A 22,150-nucleotide genomic window follows, 5' to 3' on the forward strand; every position below is an offset into this window, starting at 1 on the left:
GGGCTGTGTGCCACTGCCCCACTAAGGCAAAATTCTCTGGCTCCAGTACACTGGGCACGCACACACCCAAGTAGAACGTTTGCATCACATCTCAAAAAACCACAGTTACAGTAAGTAACCATTGCTTCTGTAAAAGTTACCAGTACTAATACAGAGGAAAAATGTAGGTTGATGGGCCCTGTCAGGTTAGAATAGCAGCAGAGCTGTGTGATGCCACTTTCACAAACAAATCACATTTTCAGAGATGAGTGAAAAAGGAAAAACATTAAGATCTTGTATTTCTATTGACCTTGATACATATCAGAATTGATTGCATTGCATAAAAGCATTTATTTAAACCAACAGACCATGACAATTGAAGCCAATAACCTCAGTTTAAAAAAAATGTGATGTCCTCAGAAAATTTTTCTTATGGCCCCGAATTGGATCTAAACCCAAACAAATATCCCACATTATTATTATTATTACTATTATTATTATTTGTGTTTCTGATGTGCCTAGGAGGGTCATGGACCAGGATCCTAATTTGTTAGAGGCTGTACAAACACAGAAGAAAAAGATGGCCCCTCAATGTCCTGGACTTCTGAAAGTTTGGATCTGCATTTAAACTTCATGGCTTATCCCAGTTTGATTCGTGTAAAGAAATACACGTTAGGAGTTGGATCTTTAGAGGTGCTGTGTGCATTCAGCTCCAATTGATTTCGGCTGGAGCTGCAAGTGTGTAGTCCTCTGACTTTGAGGGACATTTTGCTTTGTTGGTTATGTATCCAACATACCACGATAAATACTACATTCTTTTTTACACTTAATCCACATACTCATGTAAAGAGTAGGGCATCAATCCTGCAAACACTTAAGCACATGCGTACCTTTGTGCACATGAGTATTCCCATTGAGTTCATTGGGACTATGCATAAGCGTAAAAGTTCCCACACATAAATATTTGCAGGATTGGGTCCTTTGTTTGAAAAAACAGTGATTTTTTTGAAGAAGCTGTTTTCACAAACAAAATAGTATGGTTGATACTCTTTGTAAAATCTTATAATTTAAAAATGGCCACAGAATGAGATTTTCAACCTAGTTTGAGTTGTAGTGTTTTCACACATAACCCCTCTTAATATATCGACTGCTAATAACTGTGAATAGGAAACAATAAGTCTGATTGATTGCCTATATATATGTAGGAATACTCCTCAATGATTATTTCCTTCTTTAAAAAAATGTTACTTCTGGATGGATAACCAATTATTATATATTTACAGGAGGTCAGGCAACAAGTTTGTCATTATTTAGCATTCTGGCCTAAGCCTGCTCCAAGGCATGCACCTGAAATTAATAAAATTTTATATTGCTCCAACATGCATGCTGGCTCCTTTTCTAAGATAAGAATGGAGAAAACCCTCCCACCCTAACTTGTTAATTGATGTTGACGGGGTTCACTGCTGAGCTGTAACCGAGTGTAGGAACTGAATTAGATCAATAGCTGAGAGAAATTTCTGAAGAACAGTAAAGTTCTGTGTAGGCAAAATTGGAACTTTAAATCAGGCCTTAGAAGGAAAAAGAACTCAGATGATGGCTAACAAAACAGACTTGGTCATCTTTAGTTTTTACTGGTGCGTTTGTTTTGTTTCTGAGATTTTGCTCCTGTGAGAATTATTCCTCTGGAGGGTCTTGTCCACAGTGAAGTAGTCTGACATGCATGACAGATGTCTGATGTCTCCTCAAACGAAACACATTATTCCTGGGGTAAGCAAATGGTGAAGGAATGCAGGACAAATGCTCAGTGTGCTTTCATTTTGAAAATGAAATACGTAGGCTTGTTAACAAAATTAAGTTAACTGCAATTAAATTGTTTCACTTTTCTGTAATGGTTTCTCTCATCTAGCAGTGCTGAAATCTTGTTTATTAAAAATGGCACCCTTTTTACTAACAGTCCTAATTCTCTTTTTAAAGTTCACTTTGCTGAATAGTTGCTGAATCTTTGTTATTCTGAGAAACTGCAAATACTTTGTATAGTTGGAGGAGGATGCAGGAGCTTACAAGAGGCTGTTGCTGAGAGCACTTCTGTCTGGAATCGTAAGAAGTGTAGTCATAACAATTTAGCCTGTGTGTGTTCTACATTTTTTAGCATTGGTCTTACTTAAACACTTTACTATATATCTTCTTCCATGTGAGAGCAATGGGTCTCTCTACTGGCAATAATCTTGAAGTACACATTTTCTTTATAGACTCAAGTTGCACTTTGTATCTTTTTTGTTCAGATTACATTAGTTTATAATAGGATCATGAGTGTTTATTTTATCCATAGTTAAGGAGGGCTTTGTTCCAGATTGGAAAATCCAAGCCAAAGCTGTGCTCTGAAATAAAAGGTAACAAGATATCAAATATTTTTACAGTATTACAGTTTGTTCTGTATTGTAGTTTTTTCAGCATAGAAAAGAGAGGATAGATTTTTTAAAAAGCAGGCACTCATTTCAGCCAAACAATTAAAAAATGGCTCCAAGTTCCTATTTCATTTATTAGAGATTTAAATAATGTTAGCAATATAACATAAGCATCAGAATATTTTTTTCAGGCTTCAGTGTCTTTCTTCTAAAGCCCAGTAATGCTTTGTCTTGTGTACTGGCTGCATGGCTATGTCTCTTTCCTCAGTGAAGAAACCAGGATCGAGAGTTGCTTTTAGTGGATTATTTAAGAATAACTATACAAGAGATGATTTGTTGTTACTGTTTAATTTTCACACCATTATCTTACTGTCTATTACTATTCTTTGTCAAAGATTAAATGTTTGCATTGGACAGAGTAGAAAAATGATGGTGTGCCATAACTAGGGAGATGGGAGATCTGAGGCCATAGTGCCCCGAAATTGTTTTACATGTAGATGTAAAGGAGTGCACTTACATGAAAATTAGCTACTATACTTGTAGTTTTAGCCACCTTTAGAAAATGCTTGCAAAGTTTATAAAGATACTTGAAAAATACTTTTGTTTTGGTTGAGAGGAAATTTTAAGACAAAAATATGATTTTTTCAAATGTGAGATTTTAAGCAGTGTGCTCACAGATATACTCTTTTCTGGGTGTAAAGGTCCATGGCCTACATCTCCGTTGCTTTGCACCTGGCTAAGAGATGATCTTGTGTGCCTCCCCTTTCACACAGGTGTAAATGATTTCACAAATTGCAAGGCAGTAGAGAACCAGACCATCAGAATATGCCTAAATAGAATGACTCTTTTGAGTGCAAACCATGTTTGCCAATGTGACACCAAAAATGCCAGTAAAACTATCGGAAGTAGTTATTCCACATCTCTCCATTTTTAAAAAACGAACAAACACAGTATTTGTTGAAAGTTACAAGGCATGAATATATTTTAGTGGTTTTTATTATAGTCTGTCCTACCCTCACTTCAGTTCTTAAAAATCTTTGTGTGTCAGAGAGAATGAAGTGTTGCTTCTAAGCTAGAACAATGAGAAATTCAAAAGTTTGTTTTACATTCTGTGGGTCAATTGACTTTTATTAAAGTGTTCTTAAATTCAATGCACATTAATACAATGTTTCACTACCTGTCTTGTCAGAGCATTTTTTTTTTTCAGATTCTGGTTTGGTACTGCACCTGTTTGGAGATCTGACAACCTAAGTAAAATTAGGGATGGGGGAGAGGTTTGAGGAAAATGTATAGGAGTTTCATGAAACATTTTAAATTTCAAAAACTCATTTGGAAATGTTTTTTCTTTAAGGAAACTACTTGGTGTATACCTTCAAACAGATATTGACCACCACTTCTGCAATATCCGCTAACGCATCTGCCCACCAACTTTTAATAATTTTATCTGGATACAGCTAGTCCATAGCTTATTTGCGATATATAATAGTCCATGAAAGTATCTCTCCCTCTTGTCACACTAAAGCAATAGCAAAAGGGGCCGGGGAGGTGGAGGACAGGTAAGAAAGAGTGGAATTTGGGCCAGAGTATGCATGACTGTATAAGCTTTCTGGACCTCTGCTCTGTGGTGTGGCCGCATTAGGGGAAAACGGGGCTGTTTCAGCCATGGATCTGAAGTAATTTCTGTGGAACAGCTCACTAATTACTCCACAAGCTTGTTGGGGTGATGTGCAACCCTTTCACAGTTCCCCAGCACCCATTCCAGCTTCTTGGGCTGGGTACTGGGCATAGGTTTTGCTCCTAGATGTGGTGATAAGATGCATAGTGGATTCTTTAGCCTTGCCTGACCTGAGAGTTTTGGCTGTAGATATTAATTGTGCAAAGCCACATTCTTATTGTCTGGTTGGATTTTTGGTGATGTTATATGTGTGCATTAGCTTGTAACAGTCCATAGACCTCATCATTTAAAAGGAAAAAAAATCTATATTTAGTGGGTGGAGAAAAAGTAAATGGGAGTAGAGAGTAAGACTAAGAGATGCAGTCTGAGATGTGTCCTTGCTATTTCTTGATGTGTACACTTTAGTAAGATGACCATTAATGATAATTTTTGGAAAAACTGGCACTTATGTTGCATCACAATTAGACAAAATACATAATTCCACATAAATTCCAATTGACCATTTCATGCATGTGAGTACCTATTTTGCATGTGAATTTGCATTGCATCCATATCTATATATTTTATGTGCCTAATTTAGGACATCCTTGGTAAAAAAAAAAATTGACTATTAAAGCATCAGACAATTAAAAACTTACATATTGCACAACCACCAGCATACTAAATATTGAGATACATAGGATTAGGTAGTAGTAAGAATCTGTAGAAGCAGACTCAGTAGTTGGTCACAGTATACTGAAGCTGTCATTCTGACCTTAACTTACCGTATTGTGGATAGGAATTGTCTCTAAGGTGCCACAAGTACTCCTTTTCTTTTTTGCGAATACAGACTAACACGGCTGCTACTCTGAAACCAGGAATTGCAGAGGATTCCAGGCAGAGTGGCATCCCATGTATATATTGCCACAATATTTATCCTTGCTTTTGCCAATTTATATAAGTCCCTTAGAGGATTTAACACACTTTCCTTTATTTATACTTATAACATTTAGTGGAGCTTAAAATGGTAGTTGACTATCTTTTATTTGTTTTGCAATTTGCAACAAGCAAGGCTAGGAATTCTTAAAGAAGAATGGGCTGAAGTCTGTTCTGTGCCTTTCAAGATGCACAGCCCAGGAGGAGGGAAGACCAAGGTGGATCTAAGTCAGTTTTGCACTGCCTGGATTCTCCTTATGTCAGGAGACAGTGCAGCCCTGCTGTAAGTTAGTGTAGCCACTGGGCTGCTCTAACTTACAGCAATTGTCTTCACTGCAGGGGAGAGCTACTGAAGACATCAAAATCACTATAATGCTCATTCCAACTACACAGACATTTGTAATTTTTGTCACTCAATAAAATTCCTTTAATTTGTGATCCTAAAAGTCCATTATTTTACTCTACTATTTCTCTGAGTGTCTTCATGCACAGGTGGCTTATAATGTGCATTTCAGAGAAACTTGTGTTTATATTACAGTACTGACTGCATGGATACTATAGCGATGGTGGTTTTGTGGAAAAAGTAGCATGAAAACTATTATGGCTGTTGATTGATCACAGTTAACTCACACGATTAACTAAAAAAAGTTAATGTGATTTAAAAAATTAATTGTGGTTAATCACACTGTTAAACAATAGAATACCAATTGAAATGTATTAAATATCTTGGATGTTTTTCTGTATTTTCATATACACTGTATTCTGTGTCATAATTGAAATCAAAATGTACATTATTTTTATTACAAATATTTGCACTGTAAAAATGATAAACAAAAGAAATAATATTTTTCATTTCACCTCATACAAGTACTGTAATGCAATCTATTTGTCGTGAAAGTGCAACTTACAAATGTAGATTTTTTTTCTGTTACATAACTGCACTCAAAACCAAAACATGTAACGTCAGAGCCTACAAGTCCACTCAGTCCTACTTCTTGTTCAGCCAGGTTTGTTTACATTTACAGCAGATAATGCTGCCCTCTTCAGATTTACAGTATCACCAGAAAGTGAGAACAGGCATTTGCATGATACTTTCGTAGCCAGCATTGCAAGGTATTTACGTTTCAAATATGCTAAACATTTGTATGCCCCTTTATATTTCAGCCACTGTTCCAGAGGACATGCTTCTATGCTGATGACACTAGTTCAAAAACTGTGTTAATTAAGGTTTCAGAGTAGCAGCCGTGTTAGTCTGTATTCGCAAAAAGAAAAGGAGTACTTGTGGCACCTTAGAGACTAACAAATTTGTTAGTCTCTAAGGTGCCACAAGTACTCCTTTTCTTTTTGTGTTAATTAAATTTGTGTCTGACCTCCTTGGGGGAGAATTGTGTGTCCCCTGCTCTGTTTTACCTGCATTCTGCCATATATTTCATGTTATAGCAGTCTCAGATGATGACCCAGCACATTTTGTTCATTTTAATAAACTTTCACTGCAGATTTGACAAAACACAAAAAAGGTATCACTGAGAGATTTCTAAAGATAGCTACAGCACTCAAGCCAAGGTTTACGATTCTGAGGTGCCTTCCAAAATCTGAGCGGGAGGAGGTGTGGAGCATGCTTTCAGAAGTCTTAAATGACCAACACTACAGAACCCAAACCACCAAAAAAGAATATCAGTCTTCTGCTGGTGGCATCTGACTTAGATAGTGAAAATGAAGATGTGTTGGTCTGCACTGCTTTGGATTGTGATCGAGCAGAACCTATCATCAGCATAGACACATGTATCCTGGAATGGTGGTTGAAGCACGAAGGGACATATGAATCTTTAGCACATCTGGCATGTAAATAGCTTGCGACACCAGCTACAACAGAGCCATGAGGACGCCTGTTCTCACTTTCAGGTGATATTGTAAACAAGAAGCAGGCAGCATTATCTCCTACAAATGTCAACAAACGTGTTTGTCTGAGGACTTGCCTGAACAAGAAGTAGGATTGAGTGGACTTGCAGGCTCTAACGTTTTACATTGTTTTATTTTTGAATGCAGTTTTTTGTACATAATTCTACATTTGTAAGTTCAACTTTCATGATAAAGAGATTGCACTACAGTACTTGTATTAGATGAATTGAAAAATACTATTTATTTCAGGGGGGGTTTTACAGTGCAAATACTTCTAATCAAAAATAAAGTGAGCACTGTACAGTTTGTATTCTGTGTTGTAATTGAAATCAATATATTTGAAAATGTAGAAAACATCCAAAATTTTAAAATAAATGGCATTTTATTATTGTTTAACAGTGCGATTAATTATGATTACATTTTTAAGCGCATAATTAATCGTGATTAAATTTTTACGTGCGCAACAGCCTGTCATTCAATGTGTAGTTTTTAAGGCTAACTGGACAGATGGCTATTGTTGGTTCTATATTTAATATTTAAAACAAGCCCCTGGACATAAGAATAGTTGATTGAATTTGTTTTATTTTCACTTGAACTGATCATTAATGATATGCTGCAAGTGCCATATTTTAGTCTAGTTTGTCTTGTTTAATTTTCAGCACATTTTGGGGCTGAAATGGAACTGAGAGTTTGACAGTTTAGAGTGCTCATCACTTAAAACTTATTAGCTGTCTGGTAACAGGAATTTGCAGGTTCCCAACATTGGAGAATAAATCCTGTTTGCATCTTTGCTAATAATCCCAGTTAAAGATAAGTTTTCCTTTGAATGTGTTCCTACTGACCAAAAGACATTAATATTAAATGTTTTAACAATAATGGTACGTATAATCACTTTTTAATTTTCAGACTTCTTAACCTTGGATGTTGGCTACCAGCCCAACCAATCTCTTTGCTTCCCTCCTCCATTGCTTTGACTTCCAGGATAACTTGTTTATACCAATCACAACTTTTAAATTTCAAAGTAGAAGGTGTTTTTAAACTGTATTTGAATGTTTTTTTAAACCATTGCATGCTCAAACATTGTCAAATATTTTACAGATTGCCAGAGAACCAGTTCTATATAAATAACTTAAGGAATTTCAGTCTGTCATTGAAGATCATATTTAAACCTCATTTGCACAAATTAAGTAGAGTAGGGTCATATTAAAACAATTACATACTTATTCCTGGGTAATAATAAATACAAATATTATTCTGGTATTCCAATAAGTAATACTGCTATACTGTTGATTGAATGATAGGATTTGAATGTCACATGAAGAAAATATGTTTTCAGACAAACTAGGTTGCATTGGTAAGCACATAAAAGTCAGGAAATAGTTTATAAACCTGTCAAATATCTTTCACTTTGAGGGACGTCAGTCAGTTTAGACCCAGTTACCTATTTTCCATGCACAGCTGATGCCCTATCACTTCTACTGTTCAAAAATGTTTACATCAGAAATATGAAATCAAAAATCGTAATTACTAACAGCATGAAACACACAGCATATTAAGATTTTTACATTAATAATATTGTGTTTCTCATCATGGGCTTTGTCACACGTGTGATCGCTTTTGGGGTTTGGCAATTTGTGAGGAATTAACTCTTTTTCCTTTGAATTACATGATCACATATTTCTCAAACAATATATGCACTGCACAGCATATTGTTTATCTGTCTAAATGTCAAACATGTTTTGATTTTTTTCCTGGCTTCCTATTCTGGTACTCTTGCACTGTCATAATGGTCCCGTGTAAATGTTCTGAATTTGATGTATGTAATAACATCTCTGAATTTGATGTATGAAACAAGAAGGTATGTATTTAAATTATTTAAACACCATCCATGTACAGTACACTTCCTCCTTAGCCGTCATCACGGCCTTCCTAGGGTGCAATCCAACAGCTCAGTCAGTTCACTGTGAAGGTAATTTAGATACAAACTTAAATAAGTCAGGAAAACTTTCAGTATTACTCTGTTAAGATGGTGTGCTCTTCATTTATTTAAATACCGTTCACTGAGTACTTGTCATATGAAAGACTTTTGTAAATTCTGTCTTACATATATAGACTAATACAAATTCTTATTAAATATTTTATACATGCATATGCAACCATAACCTCCTTTTCTGACTTTTGAGTGCTTATCAGTGCATTTGTAGAATTTTCATAATGTAATTTTATATGAAGGATTTACAGTAATATACATGAAGAGCTATACTATAATAATATTTGAACTATTAATAATTCATTTAAAAAAACCTTCTGAGTTCTGATAGTGTATGATAGTGATGTCTGTGAGTCTATTTTTGTCTTTCTACATCTGAGAGGATGCAGTTAGAGCTGTTTTGAAATTGAATTTCTAGTCCATTAGGAATTCCATCATTTCAAAATTTTCTTTTGTCCCAAACTGGAACAAAAAGTCAAAGTTTCCCACAGAATGAAATTTTGTCCCCACACCCCAATAAAAATGGTTTTAGGAATATCAAAATTAATGACCTAATCAGAGTGCTTCATTTTGATATATTAGTTTATAACAGAATATGAGATTTGTATATTATAAATTATAATAGTCAAAAAGAAGCACTTAGGTAATTTTTTCATCGAAAAAGTCAACAAAATTGATGTTTTCGCAAAGTGATTCAATTTTTTTAATCAGAATTTGTTTTCAAGTGGAAAAACTGTTCAGCTGGAAAATGTTACTCGGCTCCAGTTGTAATGTTTCCACACAATATGTCAGCTTCAATGTAATAAGTAAACTTCTATTTACAGTCATCACAAATACTGAAAAGTTTCATAGAGTAAAACACAGCAACTTGCTCTCCAACTCCAGAAAGTACTAGTTTAAGATGATCAAATTGATGGTTTGAGTTAGAAAATAATTCTCTGTGTCAGTCTATTTTAAATACAAAAGTAGCTTTACAGTTTGTGCTAGAGATTGGTTTGGTATACTTCCAGTATACAGGTGTTGGTATGAGCAGCATGATAGACGACTTAGATACAGTGGTTGTGATTATTTCCTTTCTAATTATGAGATGTCTCAAAATCCAAACTCTTGGTAAATATTGATATGTTAATGGTAATCATTGTATTAAGGCTGCCTCGGTCTCTCTTGTTGAAGCTGTTCCGCTTTGTATAAATAATATCATTTTCCTTGTGCCAGAAAGCGAGAGAGTGATTCTCCTATCCAGTGGTTAGGGCGCCCATCTGGGATGTGAGAGAATCAAGTTTAAGTCCCTCCTCTAGTGAATATTTATTTATTCGAAATGGAACGGCTCAAACAGGAGAGACTGAGAGCACCCATCCCCCACATACCAAGTAGCCTGGTGGTGATGGCACTCACCTGGGATATGAGTGATGTGAGTTAAGGTCTCTACTCCCCTATCCCAAGTGGGTGCCCTAACTACTAGGCTACTTGCTATAATCCCTCTCTCTATTTTTGAGAGAGATGTGGGTTTCATTTGCTAGGGCCTGCGCTGACCTGGCTTAGATGCTTCACTTCAGGGGATGTTTCACAGCTGTGAGTCCCAGGTGGAGACCGGTGCCTCCCTCTGGCCCATTAGTCAGGAGTTTAAATACCTTTGAGGGCTGACTGACTGAAAGGGCTTTCCTCTGCATTTGCTTCTGGATACCTTAGGCAGCTTCCCTTAGCTTAGCTTGCTGGCTTTTGATGATCCTTTCCTTAGGCACCGAACTCTCCCATACAATGCATGTGGAACCTGAGCATGTAACTCGGGACTGAGCATTCCAATAGGTGGCAGGGTACCTAGGGATCAGGTGTTGCAGTGCCTAAGTACCTTTAGCACAGTATGACTGACCCTGAAATTAAAAAATCTTTCCCAAGAGGAGAGAGGGATTTTGTGTAATATCCAGATCTTTGTATCCGAAATTTCTTGGCAGCAACAACCAGGCAGCTTGCACTTGAAAAAAATAAATACAAAATAAATTGGATACAGGGACCCACACACCAGTTCCCACCTTGCCTTCTTCTAGTCTTTCCTGCATTTCTGATTATTAACAGACGTCTAACAGTTTTGGGACAAAGGTGGTAGTGTTTATCATCATCCCATGTCACTTTTCAGCAAAAGAACTCTGCTAGTGGTTTGCAACATGCTGCATTAGTTCTATAGAAGAAGGATTACTTGTTGATCATGATATATCTATTACACCACAAACTGTTTAATGCTAAGGATAAATGACTCCAGTTAGCAAAAACACTTGCTTTCTTAGGAGTATGTTTTCAGAGTAATGTTTGGGAAATTATGTTCACAAATCCTACTGTTGAGAATTATGTATTTGGCTCCCTATTGACTATGTTGAAAATGAATGCCCGGTGCCAGGTGGCACTCATAAGCTCAAAGAGTGAATAGGACCACTGCAAAGGATATACACTGCTAAGTCCCACTTAATCTCTATTCTGAGGTATGAAGTGGGACTTAAGTGGTAGATAGGGCTCTCTGCACAGGAGTGAATTTCACCCAGAGTTCACATTTCAGCAGTGTCTTTTAAAACAGGCAAATCTGTGTTATCCAAAAATTAAAAAAAAATGGCTACAAGGCAGCCAACATTACTCCACATTGTCAAATGTTCAAGCCTCAGCATTGCTGGGGGGTTTAAAAGCATACTGTGAATGGGAAATAAGAGCTTAAGATATAATGAGGCCAAAGGCACTACAATATTTAGTAAGAATCATCTTAAATGAAAAGATTATTGTCCAGAAATGTGCAATGCTAACTTGTGCCAAAAATACATACATGAATAAAAAGGAAGAGAGAGAGACAGAATTCCTTCTGGGACCTGCTGTGATTGCCATCCTCATCAGATAATCTTTTGTTTCTGGAATGAGGAGAACAGAATGCAAGGCTATTACAACTAACGTTTACAAACACTTTTAAAATATGAGCTGATCCCAATCATTCCTCACAATTTGGGACTTGGGACTTAAATCCATTACCTTGTTTAATAAACACAATTTTTTTTTAAAAGTTGAGGATTAGAGCCTTTTCCTTGTGAGAAAGAGACACAGCGCTGACAGTTTAATGTCTCAAAAGTGGAGCTTGATGGAAGTCTGCAGAGAAACTAGGTTACCTGCAACTCTAGTGCTCTCCTTAACAAATCCTGGTTGCTCACATTAGCTGGTATTCACAGCTGTACTTCCAAGGAATCCCCAGTTTATTTGGAGCAGTTCACCCAAGGACATTGGGAACTAGGATCCCCATCAGAATCCATTAATCTCAACATTTGGGGAATTTTTGTGGATGGGTGGGTGGATGTGATTATGAACAGTTGACTAAACTTCACTAAGACTTGTAAATTTAACTTCTGTGTTGCAAGCAGCTCAGCCACAATGTGGTATGACAAAAAGGGTCAAACCATTGTACTATCCTCTCACAGACTATTTTTTCCCAGATAACTTTTTAATTTAAAGAGCTTGGTGGTGTTTGTGTAGTGCCAACAGACCCCAGTAGTCAGCAAGCCGGATCGAATCTGGGACCTCTGGAACTTAAAGCCTCTACCACATGAGCTAAAAGCCAACTAGCTGTTAGCTAAGGCTGTAGAGCAGACTCATTAATTGCTCTCTAAGTGGTCTTGGTGAGACTAGATGGGACAGAACACCACACCCAGAAGGTGTGTGGGTTACATATGCAAAGACTGGTTCCAGTATTCCAGTTTCTGGGTTCAAAAGTGTATGTACTTCTTATAATATAACCTTTTGCTTGGATACAAAATGACCCCTATGTTTGCAATGACAGTCTCTACAAATCTTCATGGTGTTAGTTTTGATTGGCTTAGAAATGGGGTGGTGGCACTCTTGCAACCCCTATATTTTGGGCCCTGATGAAAGGCCTTAGGGGTGCTCCAATTTACATTCAGCTGTCTGTGTCGCAAGGAGAAATAGTTTTTAGAACTGCAGAACTGGAATTAATTTGAAATTAATTTGCAAACTGGACACCATTAAATTAGGGCTTCAATAAAGACTGGGAGTGGATGAGTCATTACACAAACTAAAAACTATTTTCCTATGCTAATTTTTCCCCTATTGTTACTCACACCTTCTTGTCAACTGTTTGAAATGGGCCATCCTGATTATCACTACCAAAGTTTTTTTTTCCTCTGCTGATAATAGCCCACCTTAATCGATTAGTCTCGTTAGAGTTGGTATGACAACACCCATTTTTTCATGTTCTCTCTGTATATATATATTCATGTTCTCTGTATATATATCTCTTCCCACTGTATTTTCCACTGCATGCATCTGATGAAGTGGGTTTTAGCCCACGAAAGCTTATGTCCAAATATATTTGTTAGTCTCTAAGGTTCCACAAGGACTCCTCATTCTTTTTGCTGACACAGACTAACATGACCACCACTCTGCAAGTTGCAAGAGTAGTTTTACAGCACAAATAATATGGGGATAATCCCCTGTGTCCAGATCTGTCATATTTATAGCCCCTTTATGCTCTCATGGTGCTGCAAAGTGGCCACAATAAAACAGGCAGTTAGGCCCCACATCCTTGCAGGAGGTGTCAAATCTGTTTGTGACATGTTATCTTTTGGATTGAATGTATTAGCATCTTGCTGTAAGGAGAATGGCAGCCACTTACAGTATGTGACTTCCCATGACATTGCAAGAACACTATCTTGTTATCTCCTCCTGCACTACAAGATAACATGTGTCCCCAGTGTATGTATATTTTTAAGCTGTGCAGCTTCTGTCGTTAACGTTATCACTGAAGTATCCTGAAATAGAAAACTCCAGGCAGGTTGGATTGTGTTGGAGAATGGTTACCATAATAACCAAAAAAACAATCTGTGCATGATAAGCAGATTCAGTGTTTAAAAATAAAGTTTAAATAGTATTCCAGTAGCTTCACAGGGATTTATTACATTTAATTCTATTCATTACTTTGAGATCTTCTTTGTCATTTAAAAATATGTTCAGTCCAATAATTTTATATCTAATAAACATTAATACATTTCAAATTACAATAATTCTTATCAATCTCAGCAGCCATATTTGAGGCATATATCATTCCTAAAATAAATTTACAAACTGGCCAAATTGTGTCTGGACTTGCATTGCAGATGATGGCGTTTGTACATAAGGCCAGATATAATCTCAGTGCTAAGGGAGCTCAAAGAGTCCTTGAGATCAGTGCAGAATACCTCTGTGAGCCCCTCTGGGGCAATGCTCTCTGCATGCCATGCCATGCCATGGGATTGTACCTTAAAGGCACTGCCTACTTCCATTTTTTCTGAAACAACTCTGCATCTGCAACTGTGGTGAAGGAGAAAGGAGGCTATAAGCAAGAATGATTTGCAACATGGTCACTAGCGAGGACTGCTACAATAGGGGGCAAATTATGTACAACTTAATGGCTGCAGTTTAACTCTGATCTGCACCTCTTAACATGCTGTGTGAGTTTGCTGAGGGATGGAAGGCAGGCTGTCTTGAATGACAGAAAAATAATGCAGAAAAGAACAAAAAGGGGGAAAATGTTGTAGTGGAGCAACAGGTGACAAGTGAAACACAGTTTCCAGGGCCTGCATTTTCCTATCGAAATTGCTATAGCAAAGTTGCATCATATCACACTCAGGCGATGATTCCCAGCTGGCAAAGACATTCACCCAAGCTCTTATCGAGCTAGCATGCTAAAAATAGTGGCATAGCTGTGGTAGCACAGGAATTGGCAGCGGTGGCATGGACTAGCCATCCCAAATACAAATCCACCTGAACGCCATAGGTACATATAACACCAAAAGACCCCGGTTGTTGGCGGGCAGGATTGAACCTGGGACCTCTGGAGCTCAGTGTATGAGCCTCTATTGCATGAGCTAAAAGCCACATGGCTGTTAGCAAAGGTTGTAGCAGACTCATTAATCTCTTAGTGATCTTGGTGCCACTAGAGGGGACAGAACATACTCAGGGCAGCTTGACCGTGCTGCTGCTGCCTGTGCTACCATGGCTACATTATTTTTAGCAATCTGGGAATCACACCCCTCGCTTGTAGGGTAGACGTAGCCTTAGTTGATACGGAATTAGTAACAAAGAAATATATTTACATAAAGTATAATTTTGAAGCAAGTTTATATTTTTCATTCAGTTTTTAACCTTATTCATTAGTATAGACTTGTATGGCAATGCCAAAAGCCTATTATTAGATATATATTTAATCTCAAGTGCATGGGAATTTGTTCATATTAAAAAAAAGAATATTAGTCCTAAAGTTCATTTTCTTGTTCTCTCATGTAGAAGTTTCCTATATTTCTTCCTGTAATGCAGTCTTATAGAGCTTTCAGTGGTTCTGCAGTTGTGGTAGCAGTGAAAGTGATATTGAATAGAGACTCCGGGTAAGCTTCATAGAAAAAAGGTTTTGAGCCACGATATTTGTTCTGATTTATTTAGTCAGGAGTTTACAGTTTGCTGAGTTAAAAAAAATTAAATATATTTGCAATCAATTTTATCTGTCCAAATAATAGAGAGAAATTCCCGGGTTTTGGTGACAGTGGTTTTGATGAGTTGGTTGGAGGTGATTGAGTGGGGAAGGCAGGTCATCCACAAGGAAAATCTTGGGCTCCTCAGATTCCCATTTTGAGGTGAGATAAGTTCTAATGAGTTCTCTATTACAGGTAAATAAAAAGTCGTCAAATCATAAATAACGTTGCTGAAGTTCTGTTCTTAGGAGACGTAAAAGATGTTTACAGGAAACAAATTTTGTTGCTAACTACACAAGTGAGAGTTACGAACTGTTGACATTCTTCACTAACTTGAATCTGGTTTAGGTACTAGAGCTTCAATTGCTTTCCATTCAAGTTCCTGTAAGAAAAAATAGCATGTGCTGTTGAATACAAGTTGAGTGCTTCATGTTTATTGAGCAGCGTCTGTTTAGTCTATTAACCTTGACAACCATGTCAGCGATTTTTCAGCTTGTTTTTCCCAAAGGCACTATGTTGCACTATTACGATATATAAAGTTATTTATATTGTAGAGAATTCATAACCATGCTACATAGACATTGGCCAGGGCTAAAATACCAGGTCCTTCTGCTAATCCAGCTACATTATTAGATCATTTGGAAAGTCAACATGAGGCAGGGAATGGAGATTGGTACACATGGCATAACCTCAAAAATGACAGCCTCGGTTTTGAGCCAAATATTTTTAATAGCATTTGACATTTTTTATGTTATGAAGGGAACAGAATCTACAGGAACATACAGAGGAGACAAAGGTAGTGTATTTGTGCACATATGGAGGTGGGGAATGTTCTTCAACTGTTCATGGATTTTTGTTCTCTAGAAGTGCTATTGGCAACCAACCTTTAAGTGGTTTGAGCATTAGCTTGCTAAACCCAGGGTTGTGAGTTCAATCCCTGAGGGGGCCATTTGGGGCAAAAATTGGGGATTGGTCCTGCTTTGAGCAGGGGGTTGGACTAGATGATCTCCTGAGGTCCCTTCCAACCCTGATATTCTATGATTCTAAGTTATTGTCCTTGTCCCAGTCGTATTATCCTTGTCCAATCAGTCCCAGTTCTCCCCTCACAACCCAGCTCATTGTCAGAGCTATCTCCTCTTCCTTATTCCCCCCGCACATTGGTACCTCCAATCTCCTTGTCCAGGCAGTCCCTGTCTTCTCCTCCTCCCTCCAGCTCCTTGTCTAATCTAAGTTTCTCCTCTTTTTCCCCCCAAACAAATGGGCTTCTAGTCTCCCACCAATGTTTCCCTCACCAGCACACACCCTCACCAGATCTCCTTGCCCACCCAGGCTGCCAGTCCCAGTTTGGCCACCTCCTCATCCATCTTTGGTCCCAGTTTCATCAGACTCCTTGTCCCTTTCCCTCTCTCCAGTCTGGCTTTGCTCCTCTCTGTGTTCAAATGAGATGGCTTCCTCTTCCAGGGTGCCCGGACTTTAGCAGGGAGGTCTCTGAGAGCAGAGGAGGGGTAAGTTCTCTGCTCTTAGTTCTGGTACCCTGCCCCACCCCAATCCAGAGTTGCTAGGAGTCTGGCTTTGTCCCTATAGACCTGGAGTGGGCATGCTGAGTTGCTCTGTGGGGATGGTGCATGTGCAGTCTGGTGAGCACAAGGAGCTGTGAGAAGCTCAAGCATGCTCAGTGAGGATAAACTCTTCTGAGGTTCAGCTCTAGTAAGTCTCTGCTGAACATGTGTGAATACAACACACTTTTCAAACTCAGGGTCTGTCCTTCGAAGGCACAGGATTCTTTATTACTTCAGATAGTACGAACACCTGCAATGCACAGTGCAGAGAGATTCGGGGGTCTGTTTGAAACAGGGTTCCACCTTAAATGTCTCAAACAATTAAACACTGATGGACAATTAGATTCCATAGCCCAATAACAGAAAGCCACATGGCTTACATTTTTCTTCTCCTTTACAGTACTTAGTATCCAAAGCCTGGTCTAACATGGAGTAAAACAACAAACTGTGCCTGATTTTCTGTAACCCCATATTCCTAGTACTTTTAACCATTTTAAATGGGGCTCAAACTAAATTGTCTGTCTCCAGGGCCGGCTCTACAGTTTTTTCCGCCCCAAGCAGTGAAAAAAACTGCCGCCGCGCATGGCAAAAGGAAGAAGCTGCCGCCAAATTGCCACTGCGGCCAGCAGAACAGAGGGGCTGCTGCCGAATTGCCGCCGCCGCAGAAACACTGCCACCCCTTTCTAACTGCCGCCCCAAACACCTGCTTGGAACGCTGGTGCCTGGAGACGGCCCGTCTGTCCCTATTCCACAACAAACCCAGCGAGCAAGCGTAACGAATGTCTAGAAATCACCACCTCTGAGGAGCACAGTGAGGTAGTGTTCAGAAAGTTCAACCACTGCGAAAACTTCAGTTATCAATGTAAAATCATAGCATTCCTTTTGTGTATGACTTACATGAACTATGATTTTTCTTTTCCGCTGTCTCACAAAAAATAAGGCTTATAACTTAGACAAATTTGAAAAAGTTTTCTCCTGTGAAACTTTAAGCCCCTGCTCCAGATCATGGAGTGCTAGACCTTTTCTCACCACAATTTTTTTAACATGGACAAAACAACATATCTTCACCATTCATGAGAACAAGGATAGGGGAACTGTTCTGACTAAAATTTTCAAAAAAATAAATCGGCTCAAGGCAGACACCCAACATGGAAAATGTCAACCCAAATGGTTAAAATTTGATAGTTATAAGCAACTGAAAATACGGTTTTATAATGGGAAGTGTCAGAAAACCTTTATAGGCAGTGCTCCTAGTTTAGCCATGAAAAGAGCAAAGGAGAGTTCATCTTTTCAGGCACAAAATATATACAGTACTACCTGAACCATATTTTTCATGAATATGTTCAGCAGTTTCAATATCGGTTCTTTATGCCCTAAATATGCTGCAGCATCATAATCACACTATGTATCAGGTCATAGTGTCATTAACCCTGCCAATCAGTAGACCATTTTAGTTCTTATGACCTTCTCTCTCTTCATTGGGTTGTGTTGAATGGTATCTCCAAAATAAAGAAAGGCAAGGAGAGAGAAGCAACTGAGCTGTTTTAGGTTGTATTGATTTCATATCAAAATAAAAGTGGAATGGGCAAACTCTTGATATCAGAGATTACAAGAGAATATCAGTGAATTGGCACATCACATACTGTATCAGTTAACTGCCTAGAGATTCCGATTGCTGTTTTTTCTTTATAAAATCCTTTATAGCAGTGGTTCTCAAAGCCGGTCCGCCGCTTGTTTATGGAAAGTCCCTGGCGTGCTGGAGCGGTTTGTTTACCTGCCACATCTGCAGGTTCGGCCGATCGCGGCTCCCACTGGCCACAGTTCGCAGCTCCAGGCCAAGGGGAGCTGCGGGAAGCGGCACGGGCCAAGGGACATGCTGGCCGCCATTGGCCTGGAGCAGCGAACCGTGGCCAGTGGGAGCTGCAATCAGCTGAACCTGCGGACGCGGCAGGTAAACAATCCGGTCCGGTGCACCAGGGGCTTTCTCTGAACAAGCCACGGACTGGCTTTGAGAACCACTGCTTTATAGGACTTGCTAGACATATTCAATAATTCATTGGGATTCACACTTTTATTAAAAAAAAAGTCCTCTACTCCAGTAACCAGGCTCAATAAAAAGCAGGCTATATTATAAACTGGGGAGACATATTGCTTCTAGGATACTGATGTTTGGTCCACCATGGCTATATGATGTAGAAATAGACTTTTCTTTGTCTGGAGTGAGTGCAGCACATCAGAGAACAGGCTGCCCTGCTAAGTAATGTAAGAAAAATGTATTAGTTAATTTTTATGTATATATCTACAAAAGTGGAGTTAAATAAAATGGAGCTGCTATGGCAAAGGATTTTCAGAGAATATTTACAAGCTGTGGCCTAGCTGAGCCACACCATTTGAAATATCCCTGCCTTTTCCCTTTCAGAACTAAGAGGATATGAAAGTTGACAAAGCGACCAAATAAAAGAGATAAGGCCAAAAATTTCTTTTTCTGAACTAATACTTGATATATGCTTTAACAGGTATTTCCTCTTTCAATGGTTACCCATTCACTACATCAATATACTTCAGGGGCCTCTGTGCATTCCCACTATTGGCATAGGCAGATAAAGGAAACTAATCTAAACAGGGGGCTAAGAGCTGTCAAACAGAGGGCATGAGGTTCCTAGTGCTCTTTGTCTTGTGTGGGTAAGGGTTGCACTCCTTTATATGTACTCAGACATTGGCCATTGGCATCAGTAGGTGGTATTTGTGCAACTCCAACAGATGCTGCTTTGGTAGGGGTTCTGGGATTTGACACCAGGGGGTGCCATATCCCACAAGTGTGAAAGGATAGAGGTGACTCTAAAGAACAAGAGTTACCAGTAAGCAGCCTGTATATCTCTTTTGTACTGTGCTTGTAAAGGATGTTTAATAAGACTTAAAAAAAAATCGCCTCCCCCCCCTTTTTTTTTTGTATTAGCTACGGAATGATTTCAGTGGGCCAAACTCTGAAGTCCATATTCATTTGTTTCTCAGTTCTTACTCAGACAAACTGCAACTTTTAATGAGTTTGCCTAATGAAAGTTTGTCTGAGTAAGAAGTGAATGCATGGCTTTAGGCTAATCCCAGTGCTGTAAATTGGGACACTTTCCCTTAATGTTGAGGCAGTAGGTGTGATTTTCTGTTTTGATGTGATGGCACTTTGATAAAGATAAGTCACACTGTTCGTATTTCACTAGTAGACCACTGTAGAATCAACCTACATTTGAGTCATGAACTTTGAATTCATGTAAGTAATAGAGACCTAGTAAGGAAGAAACAGTGCTGGAGGGTGGGGGGGGGTGAATTTGGCTTTCATATACATTGGTGTAGGTCCCCTGAAGTCAACACAGGGCTGAATTTTAGCTAGCTCAGTTAGTTTGCAAATTGAAAAGTGTCTACTCTTCTTGATTTCTTGAAGTTAAATTGTTTCCTCTCAATAATATTTTGAGTGCTTCATAGGAGTCCAGTATTTACTCCAAGAGTCTATACATGCTTACTGAAAACAAACCAATTAAGTGTCTGTTCATAATAAAAGAAATAGAAATGGTACTTCATTGATATCACTGAGCTCTCTCTCATCACAATACATCACTAGAGTTCTAGTTACTTTTCACTACACTCCTTTTGCAACCAATCAGTACAAGACCAGCAACATGTGATTAAGAACAGAACCCTAAATGAATACCCCAGCTCACCCCCTGCATTACTCTGCCTGTAGTAGTGGATTAACCTAACACATCCTAGCTGCTGCCGCTGCTGCTGCTGCTTTTCTTTGTGGAATTTTTTTACTGGTGTAGCTTGCCAGACCATTTCCTTAACTGCTTACAGCAAGAGGGTTTGTTTTTGACTCTGAGAACAATACTTAAAGAGCATTTTGGGCGTGGGAAACAAGTACTGGAACTCTATTCCAGCTGTAGAAGCTGTATCGCTTACACAGACACTAAAGATACGCTTCGCTCTTACTTTGGGACTTTATGGACATGTAAGATCCTGAAGGTGCAGATATGTATCTTTATGACAGTGAAGATTATGAAGTGGTAAGATGTTAATTAAATGTGCTTTTATTGTTGAATATCTTTCAAAAGTTAATATACAGCTTTGAATTTCTGATCAGTGCCATTTTGTTTTTGTACTTGCATAAATTACTGTAATTTTATTCATAATTCTTCCATGGTCTAGCAATTACAAAAATTAGATTTTGCATAAAAATTGAAATAGGTACAAATTGGTAGATTAAAATTTAAATTGCCTTTATTTCTGTCATATTGTGGTGATGTATGTTAGTACAACTATACATATAGATTTGAATCCTTTGAATAATTTGGGCCAAATTCAGCATTGTGCTCAACAGCATGATACACATGAATAAATGGAGCAGGATTTGGCCCATAGCATAACTCAGTACAGCTCAACTGACTTCCAAGTATTTGTACCCACTTCCAGCAGGTCTGGATTTGGCTATATGTGTGTAGAAACACTGGAAAACAATTTTGTAGAAAACTTCAAAACATTTCAGTTTAATGCCTAAATCTACCTTCATAACAGTTTATTTTAAAAATGGAATGAGATTTGGCACCCTTTCTGCTAAATCTTTGTGTGAAATAAAATCTAAATAAAGACGTAGTAAGACGAAATGGGGAGCAAAATGAAAAGAGTCTTTCCTGTGTCATCTGCTACTTTTATGGGATAAGAAGTCTGCATATTTTACAGACTAAGGCCGTGATGCTGCATTGTATTCAGCATTGATGGACATCTGTACACCCACAGAACTCATGGCTGGATTGGATCAGGACTTAAAAGGCTTTAGAGGAAGATGATACAACCAAAACACTTTTAATAAAGAAAGCTATCTTACAGTACATCCAAATAAAGTTCTGCATTACAAGTGGCAGGGCAGATGCTTTGTTTTTGATTACTCAAGTTACTTAAGTGTACTGTTCTTCAAGTCTGAAAGCTCCATTTATTGTGCTCTGGATACTTCCACAATAGCAAGGAATTAATTTGATTATTTAAAATGCATTGTTTTTCATTTTTCTTGATTCTAATTAGATATGCTTTTGGTTTTTGTGACAGTTATATTTTAATTTATTCAAGCATCACAGGAAGACAGATGAGAAGATCATTTAAAAGCAGTGCTTAACATATTGAACTCTTTAAGTCACACAAAGATTCACAAACTCTAACAAAATAGATTGAAAAGAACTTGTAGCAGACAAATCAGT

At 38.2% G+C, this 22,150-nt stretch overlaps 1 protein-coding gene across 7 annotated transcripts in view; it reads left to right on the forward strand.

The window, feature by feature from the left end:
- The window catches only part of CACNB2 (calcium voltage-gated channel auxiliary subunit beta 2), a 425,865-nt gene that overhangs the window by 222,499 nt on the left and 181,216 nt on the right, over positions 1 to 22,150 (forward strand). Inside the window, exon 1 of one of the 7 annotated variants that reach the window (XM_038391147.2) lies at positions 20,566 to 20,965. The exons of 5 other annotated variants lie outside the window; for them this stretch is intronic. In XM_038391147.2, the coding sequence (XP_038247075.1) occupies positions 20,933 to 20,965 (33 nt within the window). In that variant the 5' untranslated portion in view covers positions 20,566 to 20,932. Of the gene's footprint in view, positions 1 to 20,565; positions 20,966 to 22,150 lie in introns of those variants that run through there. One more of the 7 variants, XM_038391145.2, reaches the window with a different exon arrangement.

Source organism: Dermochelys coriacea, chromosome 2 (assembly GCF_009764565.3).
Source record: "Dermochelys coriacea isolate rDerCor1 chromosome 2, rDerCor1.pri.v4, whole genome shotgun sequence".
In the NCBI taxonomy this organism is placed as follows: Eukaryota; Metazoa; Chordata; order Testudines; family Dermochelyidae; genus Dermochelys; species Dermochelys coriacea.